This window comes from Cetorhinus maximus, chromosome 23 (assembly GCF_964194155.1).
Source record: "Cetorhinus maximus chromosome 23, sCetMax3.hap1.1, whole genome shotgun sequence".
Taxonomy (NCBI): Eukaryota; Metazoa; Chordata; class Chondrichthyes; order Lamniformes; family Cetorhinidae; genus Cetorhinus; species Cetorhinus maximus.
The window spans coordinates 5,562,899-5,581,174 of record NC_135901.1 but is presented as its reverse complement, the minus strand read 5'-3'; the positions used below and the strand labels follow the sequence as shown (position 1 = coordinate 5,581,174).

At 46.3% G+C, this 18,276-nt stretch overlaps 3 protein-coding genes across 3 annotated transcripts in view; 2 read left to right on the top strand and 1 right to left on the bottom strand.

Moving 5' to 3' along the window:
* Positions 1-18,276, bottom strand: part of LOC144697739 (uncharacterized) — an 88,235-nt gene that overhangs the window by 36,493 nt on the left and 33,466 nt on the right. The window contains exon 6 of the mRNA XM_078569746.1: positions 11,192-11,763. Within this exon, the coding sequence (XP_078425872.1) occupies positions 11,192-11,763 (572 nt within the window). The remainder of the gene's footprint in view (positions 1-11,191; positions 11,764-18,276) is intronic.
* On the top strand, positions 1,323-2,627 carry LOC144698200 (uncharacterized). Its single transcript, XM_078570167.1, has one exon. It carries the CDS (start codon positions 1,533-1,535, stop codon positions 2,277-2,279), a length of 747 nt encoding a protein of 248 aa, XP_078426293.1. The 5' UTR covers positions 1,323-1,532; the 3' UTR covers positions 2,280-2,627.
* LOC144698208 (uncharacterized) lies at positions 16,237-17,360 on the top strand. Its single transcript, XM_078570175.1, has one exon. It carries the CDS (start codon positions 16,481-16,483, stop codon positions 17,153-17,155), a length of 675 nt encoding a protein of 224 aa, XP_078426301.1. The 5' UTR covers positions 16,237-16,480; the 3' UTR covers positions 17,156-17,360.

Genomic DNA, 18,276 nt, shown 5'->3' with positions numbered 1-18,276 from the left:
AGGCTGGACATTGGTTCTTTTATTCATTCACGGGATGTGGGCTTCACTGGCTGGGGCAGCATTTACTGCCCATCCCGAGTTGCCGTTGAGAAGGTGGTGGTGAGCTGCCTTCTTGAACCGCTGCAGTCCATGTGGTGTAGGTACACCCACAGTGCTGTTAGGGAGCGATGTTGACCCAGTGACAGTGAAGGAACGGGATATATTTCCAAGTCAGGAAGGTGAGTGATTTGGAGGGGAACTTCCAGGTGGCGGTGTTCCCATCTATCTGCTGCCCTTGTCTTTCTAGATGGGTAGTAGTCGTGGGTTTGGAAAATGCTATCGAAGGAGCCTAGGTGGATTCCTGCAGTGCATCTTATAGATGGTACACACAGCTGCTACTGTTCGTCGGTGGTGGAGGGAGTGAAGGTTTGTGGATGGGGTGCCAATCAAGAGGGCTGCTTTGTCCTGGATGGTGTCAAGCTTCTTGAGTTTTATTGGAGCTGCACTCATCCAGGCATCCTTTGCTCCCTCGGCTTGACACATTTATTTGTCTGGCTAAAAGGATGGCCTCTTTCCTCATGTTCACAATTAAAGTGGTGGATTCCCCAGGAGATGGCTGACATTTAAGGGGACAGTAAAGTAATGTAGGACAGAGATATGCCTGGTGTTATTATATGGTATATATTAGATATGTTATTTATGATTCTGTAATAAAGTTAATTTATTATTATTTCTAGTCTTGTAACATAGCACTGTGCTATGTCATATATTTTGAGTCAGTCATAATGGCACAGAAGGAGTCCATTCAGTAATTCAAATCCATGCTGATTCTCTGTAGAGCAACCCAGTCAGTCCTATTCTTCTTCTATATCCCCGTTCCCCAGCAAGTTTATTTTCTTCAAGTGCACACCCAGTTTCATTTTCATATCATTGACCATCTCCACTTCCACCACACAGTGAGTTCCATGTCTAGCAGCCTGCCTGAACATTTTCAGGTCTCTGTGTCCTGGACAGGAAGCGATGAGCATGGATTTGTTAGGTCAGCGGATTGAGATTGGATGGAGAATATGTGGGATCGAGATTGACTGTCTTTGGGGAATGAAAGAGGAAAGAAGGTTCCATAGAAAGTAGACTTGTGTGTTCTGAATTTCTATCCTGTACTGACAGTGATGACTTTTGTAAACTAACTCCATTTACAGGATATTAGAAATGGAGGATTTACAGACAGAAATCGCAAACCAAACATTACATCGAGACCTGACTTGATTTATGGGAGCTCAATATCATCAGCCTTTGAACTAGAAAGAGAAATGTTTGTTTTGTCTGCTTCAACAGATTTTAAACGTCACTGTGTCTGGAAAATCACCAAGAAGCTCGCGTACACACATGTGAGAGAGTTCCAATGCACTGACTGTGGAGAAAACTTTAACCAGATACACAGACTGAAGAAACATTGCATCATTCACAGCCGGGAGAGACCGAACACGTGTACTGTTTGTGGATGAGGCTTCAGTTAAACATCTTACCTCAAGGAATGCAAGGACACCTGAACCATGGAGAAACCATGCAAATGTGGGGAATGTGGGAAGGGATTCCGGTCCCCATCTGCACTGGAATCTCATCGCCGCATTCACACTGGGGAGAGGCCGTTCACCTGCTCTGATTGTGGAAAGGGATTCACTCAGTTATCCCACCTGCAGATACACCAGCGACTTCACACCGGGGAGAGGCCATTCACCTGCTCTGATTGTGGGAAGGGATTCACTAACTCTTCCAATCTGCGGACACACCAGCGAGTTCACACGGGGGAGAGACCGTTCACCTGCTCCAAATGTGGGAAAGGTTTCAGTGATTCATCCAGCCTGCTGATACACCAGCGAGTTCATACTGGGGACAAATTATTCAACTGCTCTGTATGTGGGAAGCAATTCAGTCGATTATGCAACCTTCTGCGACACCAGCGAGCTCACACTAGGGAGAGGCCGTTCACCTGCTCTGAGTGTGGGAAGGGATTTGCTGATCCATCCATCTTGCGGAAGCACCGGCGAGTTCACACTGGGGAGAGGCCTTTCAGCTGCTCCATGTGTGGGAAGGGTTTCACTCAGTTAACCAACCTGCTGACACACCAGCGAGTTCACACTGGGGAGAGGCCTTTCATCTGCTGTGAGTGTGGGAAGGGATTCAGTGATTCATCCACCCTTCTGCGACACCAGGGTGTTCACACTGGGGAGAGGCCGTTCACCTGCTCCGTGTGTGGGAAACGATTCACTCGGAAATCTCACCTGCTGAGACACCAGTGAGTTCACCAGTGATTACAGGGGTTGGATTCTGCTGTGATTGCTGCTGTCAATCACATTCTAGACTGAACCATGTTCATTCTGACAGTTGGTGAAGTGGGAAGGTCAAAGGGTTTCTTTCTGCTGTACTGGCCAGTCTTACAACTTTGTTTCCAGTGGTCTGGGAGTGCACATTTCCACTGAAATGTTCCACAGAAGCTGATGAAGGTCATTTATTGCTGCAAAAAGAGACATGCTCTCGAAGTTTTCATATTGCACTGATCAGGACAGACACAAGAACACCAAATTTCAAAGGGAGCAACTATTTATACTGCGTGAGAAAAGGGTGCTCATCAGTTGGCAAGTCAGCTGTGATTGGTCAAGTCGTTGCCATGGAGAATTCACCAGAATCCTCACGTGACCTCAGCATTTAGTTGAATTCAAAAATGTTGCAATGCCTGGACATGTCCATTTTGGCTTCAGAGTATCAGAGCTTTATGATGGTTCAATGTCACTTCCCTGCTTCTTTACTCAATAACCTGGATTTTCAGAGTCAGAAAGACTCACCTACCTTCAAAAATCGTGGGTGGGACCCGGATGCGGAAGTCCCACTCCCATTTTTCACAGATCCAATTTTTGCCAGTAGGGGACAGGGGCAGGGCTTGATTCACACCCAAGTTGAACCTGAACTCAGCAGAGCCATCTGAACTCAGCACTGAGTTCAAACAGGCACCATTTTGCCTTCTGCAAGGGAGTTAATTCATAGTGTGAAAGTCACGACTTTATGGAGTAGACGCAAAGACTCTTGTTGGGTGGATAGGGTCTGTTTAACTGTCATGATCGAAAGTCTTTTTTAAATTCCTTGCTCTCCATGCCAGGGCAAGAATTGGCATGAGCTGGCATGGAGTGTATAAGGGCCTTGGGGTGGGATGGGGGCTTACAATTGGCTTACTTGCATTTAGTGAGGAGCAATTGTGTTGGACTGCTGCCCCTGGTGGGTGGGCAATTATTCCAAATAATCATGTCTATTAATTTATTTTTAAAACATTCTCTTGGCATGTGGGTGCCACTGGCGAAGACCAGAGATTCCAAAAGGTTACAATACAACTGGGATCAAGTCCCAGAGAATGGAGGCGGGCCTTTTAACCAGCACACCTCAGTGCTCGGGCATCCTGTTACCCGCCTAAGCTCCGATTCCGGTGGCACAGCAACCAACTCGATCCATAACCGCCCACCTCAAAGCACCACCCCCTCCCCCCGCCCCCGAGTGAAGATCACAACATTTGGGAACTTTTAAACCGAGGCAGGTCCGGCAATTGGAAAATTTCCAGATCCAAGCTACCCACCTCGGTACCGAAGATCCAACCCAAGCTCTCTATTTCTGAAGCTCAAGATCCCACATGCTTTGCTAATTCCTCTCTCACTGTGTCCTGCCACCTTCAAAGATCTCTGCACATGAACCCCCATGTCCCTCTGTCCCTGCTCACTCTTTGAAACTGTGCCATTACATCTGTGTTGCCTCTACCTGTCCCTTCTGCCAAATTACATCACCTCAACTTTCCCTGTATTAAACTCCATCTGCCACTTCAGAGAATGTGAAGGGGAGATTTAAGTGTTAAACTAAACATACAGAGAAGAGGAGGCACTGATTGCTTTAATATGTCACCCACAATTGAAGATCCTTTAAATGCACATGAGGCTCATAGAGCACAGTAGGAGGCAATTGGAGGCTCTTTGAAAGAGTTTTCCCATTAATCCCATTGCCCTGCAATTTTCTTTTTCTTTCAAGAATCTGTCCAGTTCCCTTTTGAACGATACAGTTGAATTTACTTCCAGTCGGTTTTGAGGCAGTGGATTCCAAATTGTAACAATTCGCTGTGTTTTTAAAACAAATAATTCCTCATCTTGTGTGTGGTGTATTTGGACTTTCAAAAAGCATTCGGAAAGGTGTCAACCAGGAGCTTCATACACAAAATGAGGTCTCAATCCTTATGAATGATCGAGATGAGGGACTGAGTGTAATGCATCCAAATTTGCTGACAATTAAACAAGGATTTGCATTTCTATAGCGCCTTTCACAACCACAGGATGTTTCAAAGCGTTTTACAGCCACTTTTGAAATGTAGTCACTGTTGTAATTTTGGAAACTCGGCAGGCAATTTGCACACGGCAAGATCCCACAAACAGAAATGTGATAATGACCCAAATGATATGTTTGTGGTTATGTTGATTGAAGGATAAATATTGGCCCAAGACACCAGGGATCAAGGCCCGGGAGAGTGGGGTTCAGACAGTGCCAAACAGCAGGCCCTGGGATGTTGTGGGTGGGGGAGGTGAGTAGGTGTGGGCTGGGCTCGTTGTTTCAAACAGTTTTGCATCATCCTCACTGAGCAGCCAGAGCTACAGACCTGACAGACCAGCTTAAAAAAAACAGATCTGTCAGGCTGAGAGTTCTGATATTTTCGAAGCCAGTCTGTCAGTGTCAGGTCAATTTCACGAGTCGCTGCTGCTGCCTCCGACCTTCAGGCAGCTTTGCAATTCCAATTTTTTTGAAAAGCCCGCCAGGAAACCACAAAGCTGCCCAAAGGTGAGAAGCAGCAGCAGCAGAAACTGAGAGTTTTCCTGCTTGAGAAATAGTCAGTCAAATCCCTGTAATTTTACAACCAATTGGATGCAGTTGTGGGTAGGGGGTGGGGGGGAGGTGTGGGGGGGGGAGTTTGGGGGCATGTTTAGAGGCGGTTGGGGGAAGTTTGGAGGGGGTTGGGGGATGTGGGAGGGGGTTTGGGGGATGTGGGGGTAGGTTGGAGGGGTGGTTGGGGGTAGGTTTTGAGAGGGGTTGTGGGGAAGTTAGGGGGTTGGCGAAAGTTTGGAGGGTTGGGGGAACTTTAGATGGGCTGTTGGGGAGAATTTAGCAGGAGGTTGGGGGAATTTGGAGGGGGTTGGGGAAAGCTTGGAGGGGGGTTGAGGGGTAGGTCAAGGTTTTGAGGGAAGTTGGAGGGATTTGGGGAAGTTTGGAAGGGTTTGGGGGAAATTTGGAGGGAGGTCGGGGAAGTTTGGTGGAGTAGGGGGGATGGTTGGAGGGACGTTCAGGGGAGCTAGAGGGGTTTTGGGGGTAGATTAGGTACAGATTTGAATTGTTTTTGTAAATGTAGTGATTCCTTTGTAGCCACTTTGCTAACATCAGTTGATTGCTCGGTGATTAATTATCTTTAAATAATCAGCAATGGGCCTCCACTTTCACCATTGCTACTGTCACTCTTCCCACTGCATGCAGGTATAATGAAAGAAAGACAAAACCTACATTTATACAGCACCTTTCACAATGCCCCAAATCACTTTCCAGCCAATTCAGCACTTTTGAGTTGTAGCCATTGGTGAAATGTAGGGAATGTTATCTAATGGTGGAGCAGGCTCATGGGGGCGAATGACCTATTCCTGCTCCTAATTCATATGTGTGTACGGAGACAGGTGAGATGAACAGGACTCGATGGCCTTTGTCATCTATAATTATCGTGCGAAGAGGGTGGAATCCTGGCTGGAGTTCTGTTTATTTTGTTGCTGGTGAAAGTTTACTGTGAGCAGGATTTGTGCGATGAGATCACCAGGACAGGAGTGCAGATTGAGCTCAGTGTGAATCAGTAACCTGTTTTACTGCACATGATTCATAAGAGTCTTTTCCATATACTTCAATATTGTCCTTTTGTCCAGTTACCTGTTATCCCGCTTCATCTTGCTGTTTTTTGAGGTTAGAAATATCGTGATAAAATTATGTTGCGTTGCAGATATTGAAAATATATTGTGGTGACAAGCAGCAATCAGCAGAGTCTTCAGACTTGCTGATGACCAAACAGATACAACTGTGAGCCATTCAGTCTTCGTTCTCTGGCCCCTTAAAAGTTCTGTTGCACGGAGAAGCCTGGAAACAGGAAAAGCACCGGGGCCCAGGATTTCTCTCCCAGTCCCTGCTGGAGATAACTGTCCTGCTCTTCTTCGAAATAGTGGCTGTGGGTTCTTCTACGCCCACCTGAGAGGGCAGACAGGGCCTTGGTGTATTGCTCGTCTGAAGGACAGCAGCTCTGACAGTGCAGCACTCTCTCAGTGCTGGCACCAGGAATGTCAATTTTGATTGTTGTTCTTGGGCCCCTGGATTGGGACTGGAACCAACAACCTTCTGACTCAGAAGTAAGAGTGAGATCCACTGAGCCACTGCTGACACGATAGACAATACAAACTTAGAAAGGGAAAGTTACCCTTTAAAAGCCCCCACCCTTTGCCTCCAGCACCTAAATCTAATAATAAAAACCCTAGTATAAAAAACACATACAGGACTGACAAATGTTACAGTGTTGGTTTAGAGCCAAAGTTTTGAGTTCCCATTTGAGTTCCTACGCTTTTCTGTCTCTCTATTGTGCATGTGAATGACAGCCAGGCGATGGAGCTGAAGGCTCAATGTAGCTGAGAATAACAGGGCTTGTGGCCCAGTTGGGAAACTGCCACGGACGTCGCACTAATAGAGAGAGACAGGAAGGTGCTGGAGGACTGACTGGGAAATGGGTCTCCAGCCAATCAGGGAGGGAGAGATGGTGATGTGACCTCCCCGGGGTTCAGTGCTCCTGTGTCCAAAGTGGGGAGTCATGAGGACAGGGTACAGAGGAGCCAAAAAGAAACCATTTGGATCCAGAACATTGTGCACATCCTTTTATTCTGGTTGTCTTTGATCCTCAAGTAATTTGCTGTTTTTTTTAAACCGTGTTCTGTTACATTAATAAATTTTATCAGTAAAAATATTTGATTTTGCTGGACTTTTGATTTGATTTATGCACTTTAGGGAAAGTGGGTGAAAGGAATTGGCAGGCTGTTTAACAGAAAGTGAGTCCCTCTAAGATAATTGGCAAAGGATCCAGAGGGTGAGATGATGGTGGGGGAGTCAAGAACCAGAGGTCACAGTCTGAGGATATGGGGTAGACCATTTAGGACTGAGATGAGGAGAAATTTGTTCACCCAAAGAGTGGTAAGCCTGTGGAATTCGTTACCACGGCAAGTAGTTGAGACCAAAGCATTGTATGTTTTCAAGGAGTTAGATACAGCTCTTGGGGCGAAAGGGATCAAAGGGTATGGGGAGAAAGTGGGAGCAGGCTATTGAGTTGGATGATCAGCCATGATCATAATGAATGGTGGAGCAGGCTCGAAGGGCCGAATGGCCTGCTCCTGCTCTTAGTTTCTATGTAAATTTTATTTTTTTCACATAGCGAGTAGTTCTGATCTGCCTGAAAGCAGATTCGATTATTTATTTCCAAGGTGTAAATATTTGAAAGGGAAGAATTTGCAGGGCTGTAGGGAAAGAGGAGAGCAGTTGGATGAATCAGAAATTCCTTTCAAAGAGATGGTACGGGCATGATGGGCCAAATGAACTCCTGCAGCCTGTGAATCTGAGCTTCCTGTCTTTGTGCAGGTTAAAAGGGTCAAATTTCATTTCAGCCTCTTCCTGGCATATATATTTAAAGAGACAAGTTTCTCTTTAGTTCTGAGGGACCGACATAACAATGTCTCTAGTCCTCTGTATATTTAAACATTGAATATTCCATGGCCAATTGTAGTCAACAGCCTTCCTATAGCTCTCTCAGGAGGCAGCAACAAAGCATTTTGACTGCTTAACAATAGCAACCTCCGCTGAACATGATTAAACCACAACAACAAAAACAACCTGCATTTGTATAGCACCTTTAATCATGTGCTTCACAGGTGCCATTACTAAACAAAATTTTACACCGAGCCACATAAAGAGATGACCAGTAGCTTGGTTTTAAGGAGTTTGCGAAAGAAGCACAAGAGATCAAGGGGCAGAGAGGTTTAAGGAGGGAATTCCAGAGCGTGGGACCCAGGCAGCTGAAGACAAAGCCCCCAGTTGTTGTGCAATTGAAATTGGGGATATTGAAGAGGCCAGAATTAGTGGAGCACAGATATCTCAGAGGGTTTTAGGGATGGAGAAGATTACAGAGATGGCAAGAGGGGGACGTGAGACCATGTGGTGATTTGAAAAAAAGGATGCTGGTGAGGGATTTGAAAAAAAAGAGAATTTTAAAATCGAGGTGTTGCTTGAGTGGGAGCCAGTGTTGGTCAGTGAGCACAGCGGGTGATAGGTGAACGGGACTGAGTGTGAGTTGGGAGACGGGCAGCAGAGTTTGTCGACTGAAGAAAACTGGTCCAGTTCTGTACATTTCCCATGACACTACTTATGTCTAAGATTGAGCTGAAATCAAACCTTTCCATTGGGATTGCATAATCTGCTGATGTCATCACATTCTATTGTGATGATGTCATAAGATTACATCAGCATTTTTCTGATTATATAATCAGCTGACACCAGACTATATACTTTATTGGGAGTGTGGGATTAGCTGATGCCTGTACAATCCTTTACCTTTGCGCAGTAAGCAGAAACGATCGTTTGTGTGATTTCATAAATAGAATTTTTAACTACATGTACATAACTTATTTTTGAATCCAGAAATGGTCCAGATCGTGAACATTTACCACTAAAATTAACCAATTTGCTAGCGCAAGCGTATGTGACTTTTCAGCCAATTTGTTGTTCTTGTTTACAATAAATTGTTGGGGAGAAAAAAATGTTATTTCAACCAATCTCCCAATGTTATCAAATCCTTTTAAACATTTGAATATTGCTGAAAAAACAGACATGCTGTCAAAGCTTTTCGTCTTGCACTCATCAGGATAGATGCAAGAATACCAAATGTCAAGGGGAACAACTGAGTTTAAACTGTCTGAGAAACAAGGTGCTAATTGGTTGTCAAGTGGACTCTGACTGGTTGAGGCATTGCCATGGAGAATGCACCAGGGAACAGTTACCCCAAGCTTTTGCTCAAATTCAGAAATGGCAAGTCGATTCTGATTGGTTGAGATGTTGCCATGGGGAATGCATCAGGGAACAATTGTCCCCCAAGTGCCTGTTTAATTAAAAAGGCAAAATGCTTGGACAAATTCCTTTTGTGTGCAGAAAACAGGGCCCAGTATTTGAATATGAAAAATCCAGTGCCTGGATCCAGTCTGCATGTTCACTACATCTAATCATTTCTTCCTATGGCCATAGCCTATTTGTGTGCCACGTTTTGTTCAAATCCATCCATTAGTTTTTAAGATATATTGTTACAGACAGACAAACAAATAGGGATGAAAACATTCTCTGTAAGGACAAAGCTGAAAAAAAAAATGTTTTTATTAAGACCAAGGAAGCCTTAGGATAATCCACAGCCAACAACCTGCTCTGAAAACTCTGCTGATATTTTGACAGCTGTGATAAATTCCACCCCAGCAGCGGAGACAATCCACAACATTCCAGAAAGCAATCGCCATTCGAAATAAAACAAACCACAACAATTGAAAAGAAAAAGTCAATTCTCCTGATCTCCCAATGTGAACGGATCCTTCAAAAAAATTCCAGGATCCGCAACTGCACCGGACATAGGACAGTTCTTGCATGGTCGGTGTACCAAGTTTCGGTAAATCCATCCATTGCTTTGTGAGATCAATTGTTTACAGACAAACATCTTCAATGGCAGAGGTACTCTCAGTACATTGACCAGCCCCAAAATCTATTCTCAGCCAGCATTTCACAGGGGGAAAGGGGTGGATTCTCAGACAAGCAAGATAAGGCAACCCCTTTAAATAGCCAGTTCCCACAATGTATTCAGTGGCCTTTGGACGGAAGCAGATTGGTCCACACTGGGAGTTCTTGCACTGCCTCTCCCCCCCACCCTCAGGTCAGCTGGCTCCTGCTCCTGCTGGACAATCTGCCGGTAAGAATAGGAGCGTGTTGATTTAAAAATAAACTTGCATTTATAAAGCATCTTCCACCACCTCAGGGAGTCTCAAAGTGTTCCACTGCCAATGAAACACTTTCTGAAATGTGGTCACACTGTAGGAAACGTGGCAACCAATTTGTGCATAGCAAGCTGCCACAGACGGCAATGGCCAGAGTGTCTGTTTTCACTGATGTTGACTGAGGGATAAATATCAGGCACCAGGACACCAGGGGAGATCTCCTCCCCCTCCTGCTCTCCTTCCAATTGTGGCCATTGAATCTTTTACATACACCTGAGAGGGCAGACGGGGCTCTCGGGTTAATGTCTCACTGGAAAGACGGTCCCTCCGTCAGGACTGCTCTCCCTCATAACTGGCACCGGAGGTGTCAGCCGTGGATTCTGGGGGCTTGAGTCTCTGGGTTGGGGATTTGAACGCAGCACCTCCTGACTCAGAGGTAAGAGTACTACCCACTGTCATGCTGTGTTGAATAAAATTATCTAGCTGGTGTTCTAGAATGATGGAATGGTTACAACACGGAAGGGAGGCCATTCAGCCCATTGTGTCTGAGCCAGCCCTCTGCAAGAGCAGCGAACATGATGTCATTCCGCTACCTTTTCCACATAACCCTGTCAATTTTTCCCCTTCAGATAATGATCCAATTTTCTGTTCAAAACCATGACTGAATCTTCCTCTAAGCCCCTTCATCCCTGGCACCATTCTAGTACATCTCCAATCCTCCCACTTCACCAACTGTCAGAATGAACATGGTTCAGTCTTGGATATGATTAACAGCAGCAATAACGGCAAAATCCAACCCCTGTAATTACTTGTGAACTCGCTGGTGTCTCAGCAGACTGGATAACTGACTGAAACCCTTCCCACACATAGAGCAGGTGAATGGCCTCTCACCAGTATGAATTCGCTGGTGTCTCAGCAGGGTGGATGAATCTCTGAATCCCTTCCCACATTCAGAGCAGATGGACGGTCTCTCCCTGGTGTGAACTCGCTGATGCATCACCAGGTTGCATAACTGAATGAATCCTTTCCCACATCCAGAGCAAGTGAATGGCCTCTTCCCATTGTGAACACGTTGGTGTGTCTGCAGGTGGGATAATTGAGTGAATCCTTTCCCACACTCGGAACAGATGAAAGGCCTCTCCCCGGTGTGAACTCGCTGGTGTGTCAGCAGGTTGGATGACTGAGGGAATCCCTTCCCACATGTAGAGCAGATGAAAGGCTTCTCCCCGGTGTGAACCCGCTGGTGTGTCAGGAGGGCAGATGAATCGCTGAATCCCTTCCCACACTCAGGGCAGGTGAATGGCCTCTCCCTGGTGTGAACTCGCTGGTGCATCAGCAGGTTGGATGACTGAGTGAATGCCTTCCCACACTCAGAGCAGATAAATGGCCTCTCCCCAGTGTGAACTCGCTTGTGTGTCAGCAGGTGAGATGAATTACTGAATCCCTTCCCACATTCAGAGCAGACGAAAGGCCTCTCCCCGGAGTGAACTCGCTGGTGTTTCAGCAGGGTGGATGACTGAGCGAATGCTTTCCCACACTCAGAGCAGGTGAAAGGCCTCTCCCCAGTGTGAATGCGTTGATGAGTTTCCAGCGCAGATGGGGTGCAGAATCCCTTCCCACAGTCCCCACATTTGTACGGTTTCTCCATGGTGCAGGTGTCCTTGTGTCCCTCCAGGTTAACCGCTCAGTTGAAACCTCGTCTTCACACAGAACATGTGTACAATCTCTCCCCGCTGTGAATGGCGTAATGTTGTTTCGGACTGTGTAACTGTTTAAAGCTCTTTTCACAGTCAGTGCACTGGAGCACTGTCACTCAGTTGTCTGTGTCTCATTGCTTTTCCAGTCACACTGATGCTTGAAATGTTTTCCCACAGACAGAACAGGGGAACATTTCTCCTTCCACATTCAAAGGGCTGATGATATTCAGGTCCTGATGAATCCAATAAATCTTGATGCGATATTTGGTTTGAGTTTCCCAGATACAAGTCCTCTCCTAATATCCTGTAAAAGGAGTTTACAAAAGTCATCATTGTCAGTGCAGGATAAAAATTCACAACACATAATTCTAGTTTCTACGGAACATTCTTTCTCTCATATTCCCCAGAAGCAGTAACTCTCTGTCCCACACACTGTCCCTCCATTCTCACTCTGCTGTACCTCCCAAATCTCCTGAAGGTGCCATTTCATGCTGATCAGCAGATCCATGTGCACTGCTTCCTGTCCAGGGCACAGGGGCCTTTGAAATCATTATGCAGGCTATTTATATATATATATATATATATATATATGGAAACATTACTGGATTTAAAATGTGCATAATATACACTGCATTACTTGATTAAAGGTACAGAGAGGATGCAAGGAAGAGCTTTATTTAGGAGCGAGTGTGCATGACCTGGAACTCACTGCCTACAAGGGTGGAGGAACTCGTGATGATCAGTGATTTCAAAATGAAATTGGTGGACACTTGAAGGAAATAAACTTGTAGGAGAACGGGGTATAGAGGGAGAATGGGATGGATAGCTCTACAGAGGGTTGGCATGGACTTGAGTTGCTGAATGCATTCCTGTGCTGTAATGACTCGATGACTGGAAATATATAACGGTAGCTAGAGTACTATATTACAAACAAAAACAGAATTACCTGGAAAAACTCAGCAGGTCTGGCAGCATCGGTGGAGAAGAAAAGAGTTGACGTTTTGAGTCCACATGACCCTTCAACAGAACTGAAGTATAGTTAGGAGAGGGGTGAAATATAAGCTGGTTTAAGGTGGGGGGCGGGGGGAGAGAAGTTGAGGGTGGGGTGGTTGTGGGGACAAGCAAGCAGTGATAGGAGCAGATAATCAAAAGATGTCACAGACAAAAGGATCAAAGAGGTGTTGAAGGTGGTGATATTATCTAAGAAAAGTGCTAATTAAGAATGGATGGCAGGACACTCAAGGTACAGATCTAGTGGGGGTGGGGTGGAAAGACTGACAAGGTATTAGTTGTAGATTTAAAAATAATGTAAATAGGTGGGAAAAGAAGAATCTATATAAATTATTGAAAAAAAAACAAAAGGGAGGGGGAAGAAACGGGGTGGGGATGGGGGGAGGGGGAGTTTAAGATCTAAAGTTGTTGAATTCAATATTCAGCCCGGAAGGCTGTAAAGTGCCTAGTCGGAAGATGAGGTGCTGTTCCTCCAGTTTGCCCTAACTATACTTCAGTTCTGTTGAAGGGTCATGTTGGACTCGAAATGTCAACTCTTTTCTTCTCCACCGATGCTGCCAGACCTGCTGAGTTTTTCCAGGTAATTCTGTTTTTGTTTTGGATTTCCAGCATCCGCAGTAACTTTTTGTTTTTATCACTATATTACAAGACTAGACATATTTATAAATGAAAGTTATTATCGGTCAACAAAAAATATATCAAATATTTACCATATAAAAACATTGGACATATCTCTGCCCTATATTAGTTTACTGCCACCTTAAATGTCAGGCATCTCCTGGGGAATCCGCCTATTTTATTGGAAATACTAGGAAAGAGGCTATCCTTTTAGCCAGACAAATAAATGTGTCAAGCTGAGGGAGTAAAGGATGTCAATGTCTTTAAGAGAGAGCGAGAGAGAAAGAGAGACCTGGGCCAACCTTTCCAGAGTCTGCACCCTCACTGGATTCACTTACTTTCCCTTCAGTACTTGCAGGTCAACAATTTAAACCCAGAATTAGAAAAGAAATGGAAAGGGGGAGAAAAAGAAAGTGTTTTACTCACAGGTATTTGACACGAGACTGGGGAGAAAGTTTTCGTGTGTGTGAAGCTAAATCCTCATTCAGAGAGAGAAACAGCATCAGCAGCTTTGCTGGGCAGTAATGGACAGGTTTAAAAGCTCATTGTCCAACATCCGCATTCAAACAATGGGGGAAGCTCCGTGTCGGCAATGCGACAGTGCCCGCGCTCTGATTGGTTGGAGGACCATCCACCTTCCGGTCGTCCAGCTCCTCCCATTGGCTAACCTCGGTCCGACCACAATGAGGTAAAGTAACCCGAGCGCGTGTTCGGGGGAGAGACTTTGACCATCAAGTCCATTGCTCTCAATGTGAACTGGGTACGTTCCTCTGAATCATTGTGACGCCTGAGTCAGCCAATAGGTCTGACTGTGCTCCGCGGTGACGTCCTCGGGTTCCAGTTTGCGGACCAGGCGCGCGGACACGGGAGTCCCTCCCCCACCCCCACCCATTGTTCCCCCTCCCCCACCCATTGTTCCCCCTCCCCCACCCATCGTTCCCCCTCCCCCACCCATTGTTCCCCCTCCCCCACCCCCACCCATTGTTCCCCCTCCCCCACCCATTGTTCCCCCTCCCCCACCCATTGTTCCCCCTCTCCCACCCCCACCTCCACCCATTGTTCCCCCACCCCCACCCATTGTTCCCCCACCCATTGTTCCCCCTCCCCCTCCCTCACCCATTGTTCCCCCTCCCCGACCCCCACCCATTGTTCCCCCTCCCCCACCCCCACCCCCACCCATTGTTCCCCCTCCCCCACCCATTGTTCCCCCTCCCCCACCCATTGTTCCCCCTCCCCCACCCATTGTTCCCCCACCCATTGTTCCCCCTCCCCCACCCATTGTACCCCCTCCCCCTCCCCCACCCATTGTTCCCCCTCCCCCTCCCATTGTTCCCCCTCCCCCTCCCATTGTTCCCCCTCCCCCTAACCTCCTCGAGCCAAAGTTTCCAGGCAACCGGCTGACGGCTCCGGCCAGAGCGAGAAGCCGCTCGGCGAATTCCCCCTCCCCCCCTCTGTCTACGGCGACCGGCTGGTCCAAAAAGAGATCGAGAGCGACCGCTGACGGCAGCCGCACTGCGCCTGCTTCGGACAGAAAACGCTTTCTGCGCCTGCGTGCTGGGCTGCCGGCTATGGGGGTGCGGGAGGGGACTGTGTAAAATGTCTTCTCCTCATTTTCTTCCAATGCAATTTGACTTTAAACGGCACAGCATTTGTTTTTAGCTTCATAAACATTAAAACTTCTTCCTCGGTCCAACATCTGTGAGTAAATCACTTTCTTTCCTTCCCCTGGGAAATACAGAGAGTTGCGGGACTCTGTAACTGGAATTAGTGCCAAATATGCTGAGGGGGGAAATGCTGGTGATTTTGTGGACCAGGCTGATGCTCCAGCTGTTTAAAGTCATATTTATCCGGTCTATTGAAATGCTAGTTGTCTGTTAATGCAGGCTTCATTTATGTTGAATTTAGTTTGATTGTTACCGGAATCGTTTTTAAAAAATAAAACCTTGTCCTTCTGTTTATTCCGTTGGGGTTGTCTGGGAATTTGTTTATTTTAAGGTTATTGGTTTCCACAGGGATCGTAACAACAGAGAAATGTCTAGTTATTTATTATTCTGTATTAAAGTTCATTTATTATTATTTCTAGTCCTGTAATAATACTGTAGCTGCATTATATATTTCCAGTCATAAACTCATTACAGCACAGATGGTGTCCAATTGGAAACTCAGATCCATGCTGACATTCTGTAGAGTAATCCAGTCGATCCCATTCTCCATCTGTATCCTCGTTCCCCTGAAAGTTTTTCTTTCAACTCCCTATCCAATTTCATTTTGAAACCATTGATCATCTCCGGTTCTGCCATCCTCATAGGCATCGAATTCCAGGCCATGACTACTTGCTGCCTAAATAAAGTTCTTCCTCATATTCCCTCTGTATCGCTATTCAAGTATTACAATCTTTTTGGCTCCTTCAGGAGAATTGGGAGTGTATAAATGAGATATAACAGAGTGAGAATGAAGGGAGTAAAAACAGAAAATGGTGCAAAAAAACTCAGCAGGTCTGGCAGCATATGTCGAGCGAGAAACAGAGCTAACATTTTGAATCTGTCTGAACATTCCTGAGAGCTCAAAATGCAGGGAGCATGTTGGGGATGGAGATTTACAGCTTTTGGGGAATGAGAGGGGAATGAATGTTCCATAGAAACTAGAATTGTCTGTTCTGAATTTCTATCGCAGACTTTCTGTGATGACTTTTGTAAACTCCTTTTACAGGACATTAGAAGTGGATGATTTGCAGTCAGAAAGCTCAAACCAAAGGTCACGTCAAGATCCACTCGATTCATCGGGATCGGAATATCAGCAGCCTTTGAATCTAGAAGAAATATTTGTCTGTTATGTCTGCTTCAAAATATTTGAAACATCAGTGTGACTGGAAAAGCACCGATTCTCACACACCCGAGTGAGTGTATTCCAATGCACTGGCTTTGGAAAGAGCTATGAACTGTTATACAGTCTGAAGAAACATTTCAGCTTTCACAGCCAGGGAGATCGTACACAGGTTCTGTGTGTGAACGAGGCTTCAACTGATTGTCAAACCTGGAGAGACACAAGGGCACTCGCACCATGGAGAAACGATGGAAATGTAGAGATTGTGGGAAGGGATTCCGATGCCCGTCTGCAATGGAAATTCATCAACGCAGTCACACTGGGGAGAGGCCATTCACCTGCTGTGAGTGTGGGAAGGCATTCAGTGGTTCATGGCAGCTGCACGCACACCAGCGAGTTCATGCAGTGGAGAGGCTATTCACCTGCTCTCAGTGTGGCAAGGGATTCAGTGATTCATCAACCCTGCTGAGACACCAGCGAGTTCACACTGGAGAGAGGCCGTTCACCTGCTCTGAGTGTGGGAAGGGATTCACCCAGTTATCCAACCTGCTAACACACCAGGAAGTTCACACCGGGGAGAGGCCATTCACCTGCTCTCATTGTGGGAAAGGATTCACTCGGTTATTCAACTTGCAGACACATCAGCGAGTCCACACCGGGGAGAGGCCGTTCACCTGCTCTGTGTGTGGGAAGGATTTCACCCAGTCATCCAACCTGCTGCTACACCAGCAACTTCACACTGGGGAGAGGTCATTCCCCTGCTCTCAGTGTGGGAAGGGATTCACGCGATTATCCAGCTTACAGAGGCACCAGCGAGTTCACACCGGGGAGAGGCCATTCATCTGCTCTGTATGTGGGAAGGGATTCACTCAGTCATCCCACCTGCAGACACACCAGCGTGTTCACAAGTGATCACAGAGATTGGATTCTGCTCTTATTGCTGCTGTTAATCACATCCAGGACTGAACCATGTTCATCCTGACGGTGAAGTGGGAGGACCCCTTTCTGCTGGACTGGCCGGTCTCATACCTTTGTTTCCAGTGGGCTGATGCTCTTTGAGGCTTGTTGCGAGTATCCATTGCACATTACATATGGATCATGAAATAAAATGCTGTATGGATGGAAAAAGATATTCATGCATTTCTGTTTGGAATCTCCTAAAGCATGCCATGTTGCCATGGAGATGGGCTGTTGGAGTTAGAAGGTTCTTTTGTTTAATTTATCTGGGTGTTTCCCACAGAAGGCAGTTGCACATCTGGGCTTGTGTAGTTTGCAGCTCACTTGGAGTTGGTGAGGGAAAAGAAGCTGGAAGATTTGCCTGGCTTGAAGCTAGAGGATGAAATCTACAGTGGCCCTCCCAGTGAAAGGCCTTGTGGTAGAAAGCAGTTAATCATATGAATTAGGAGCAGGTGTAGGCCATTCAGGCCTGTGAGCCTGCTCGGCCATGTGATAAGATCATAGCTGATGTAATTGAGGCCCCAACTCTACTTTCCTGTCTACCCCCATAATCTTTGACTCCCTGTCAATCAAGAATTAACTCAACCTCAAAATTATTCAATAGCCTCCACTGCTTTCTGGTGAAGAGAATTCCACAATTGACGACCCTGTGAGAGGACAAATTTCTCATCTCTGTCATAAATGGGAGACCCCTTATTTTTAAACAGCGGCCCCTAGTTGTCGTCTCTCCCATAAGGAGAAACATCCTCAGCCTCTGAAGTGGCCAGGAGCACAGATTTGTTTCAGCGCAAAAGGAGGCCATTCAGCCCATCATGACTGCACCGGCTCTTTGGATGGTCATTTGATTTAGAGCCGTTCTCCCGCCTTCTACCTGCACGTTCTTCCTTTTCCAGTAACTGTCTAATTCCTTCTTGAATGCTTCAATTGAACCTGCCTCCACCACACTCCCAGGCAGTGCATTCCAGACCTTAACTACTTGCTGCGTGAAGAAGGTTTTCCTCGTATCACTTTTGCTTCTTTTACCAACTACTTTAAATCTGTGCCCTCTCGTTTTAGATCCTGTCAGAAGGGGAACT

Coding starts and splice junctions, on each gene's coding strand:
- LOC144698200 (XM_078570167.1), top strand. CDS start 1,533: ATGGAGAAACCATGCAAATGTGGGGAATGTGGGAAGGGATTCCGGTCC.
- LOC144698208 (XM_078570175.1), top strand. CDS start 16,481: ATGGAGAAACGATGGAAATGTAGAGATTGTGGGAAGGGATTCCGATGC.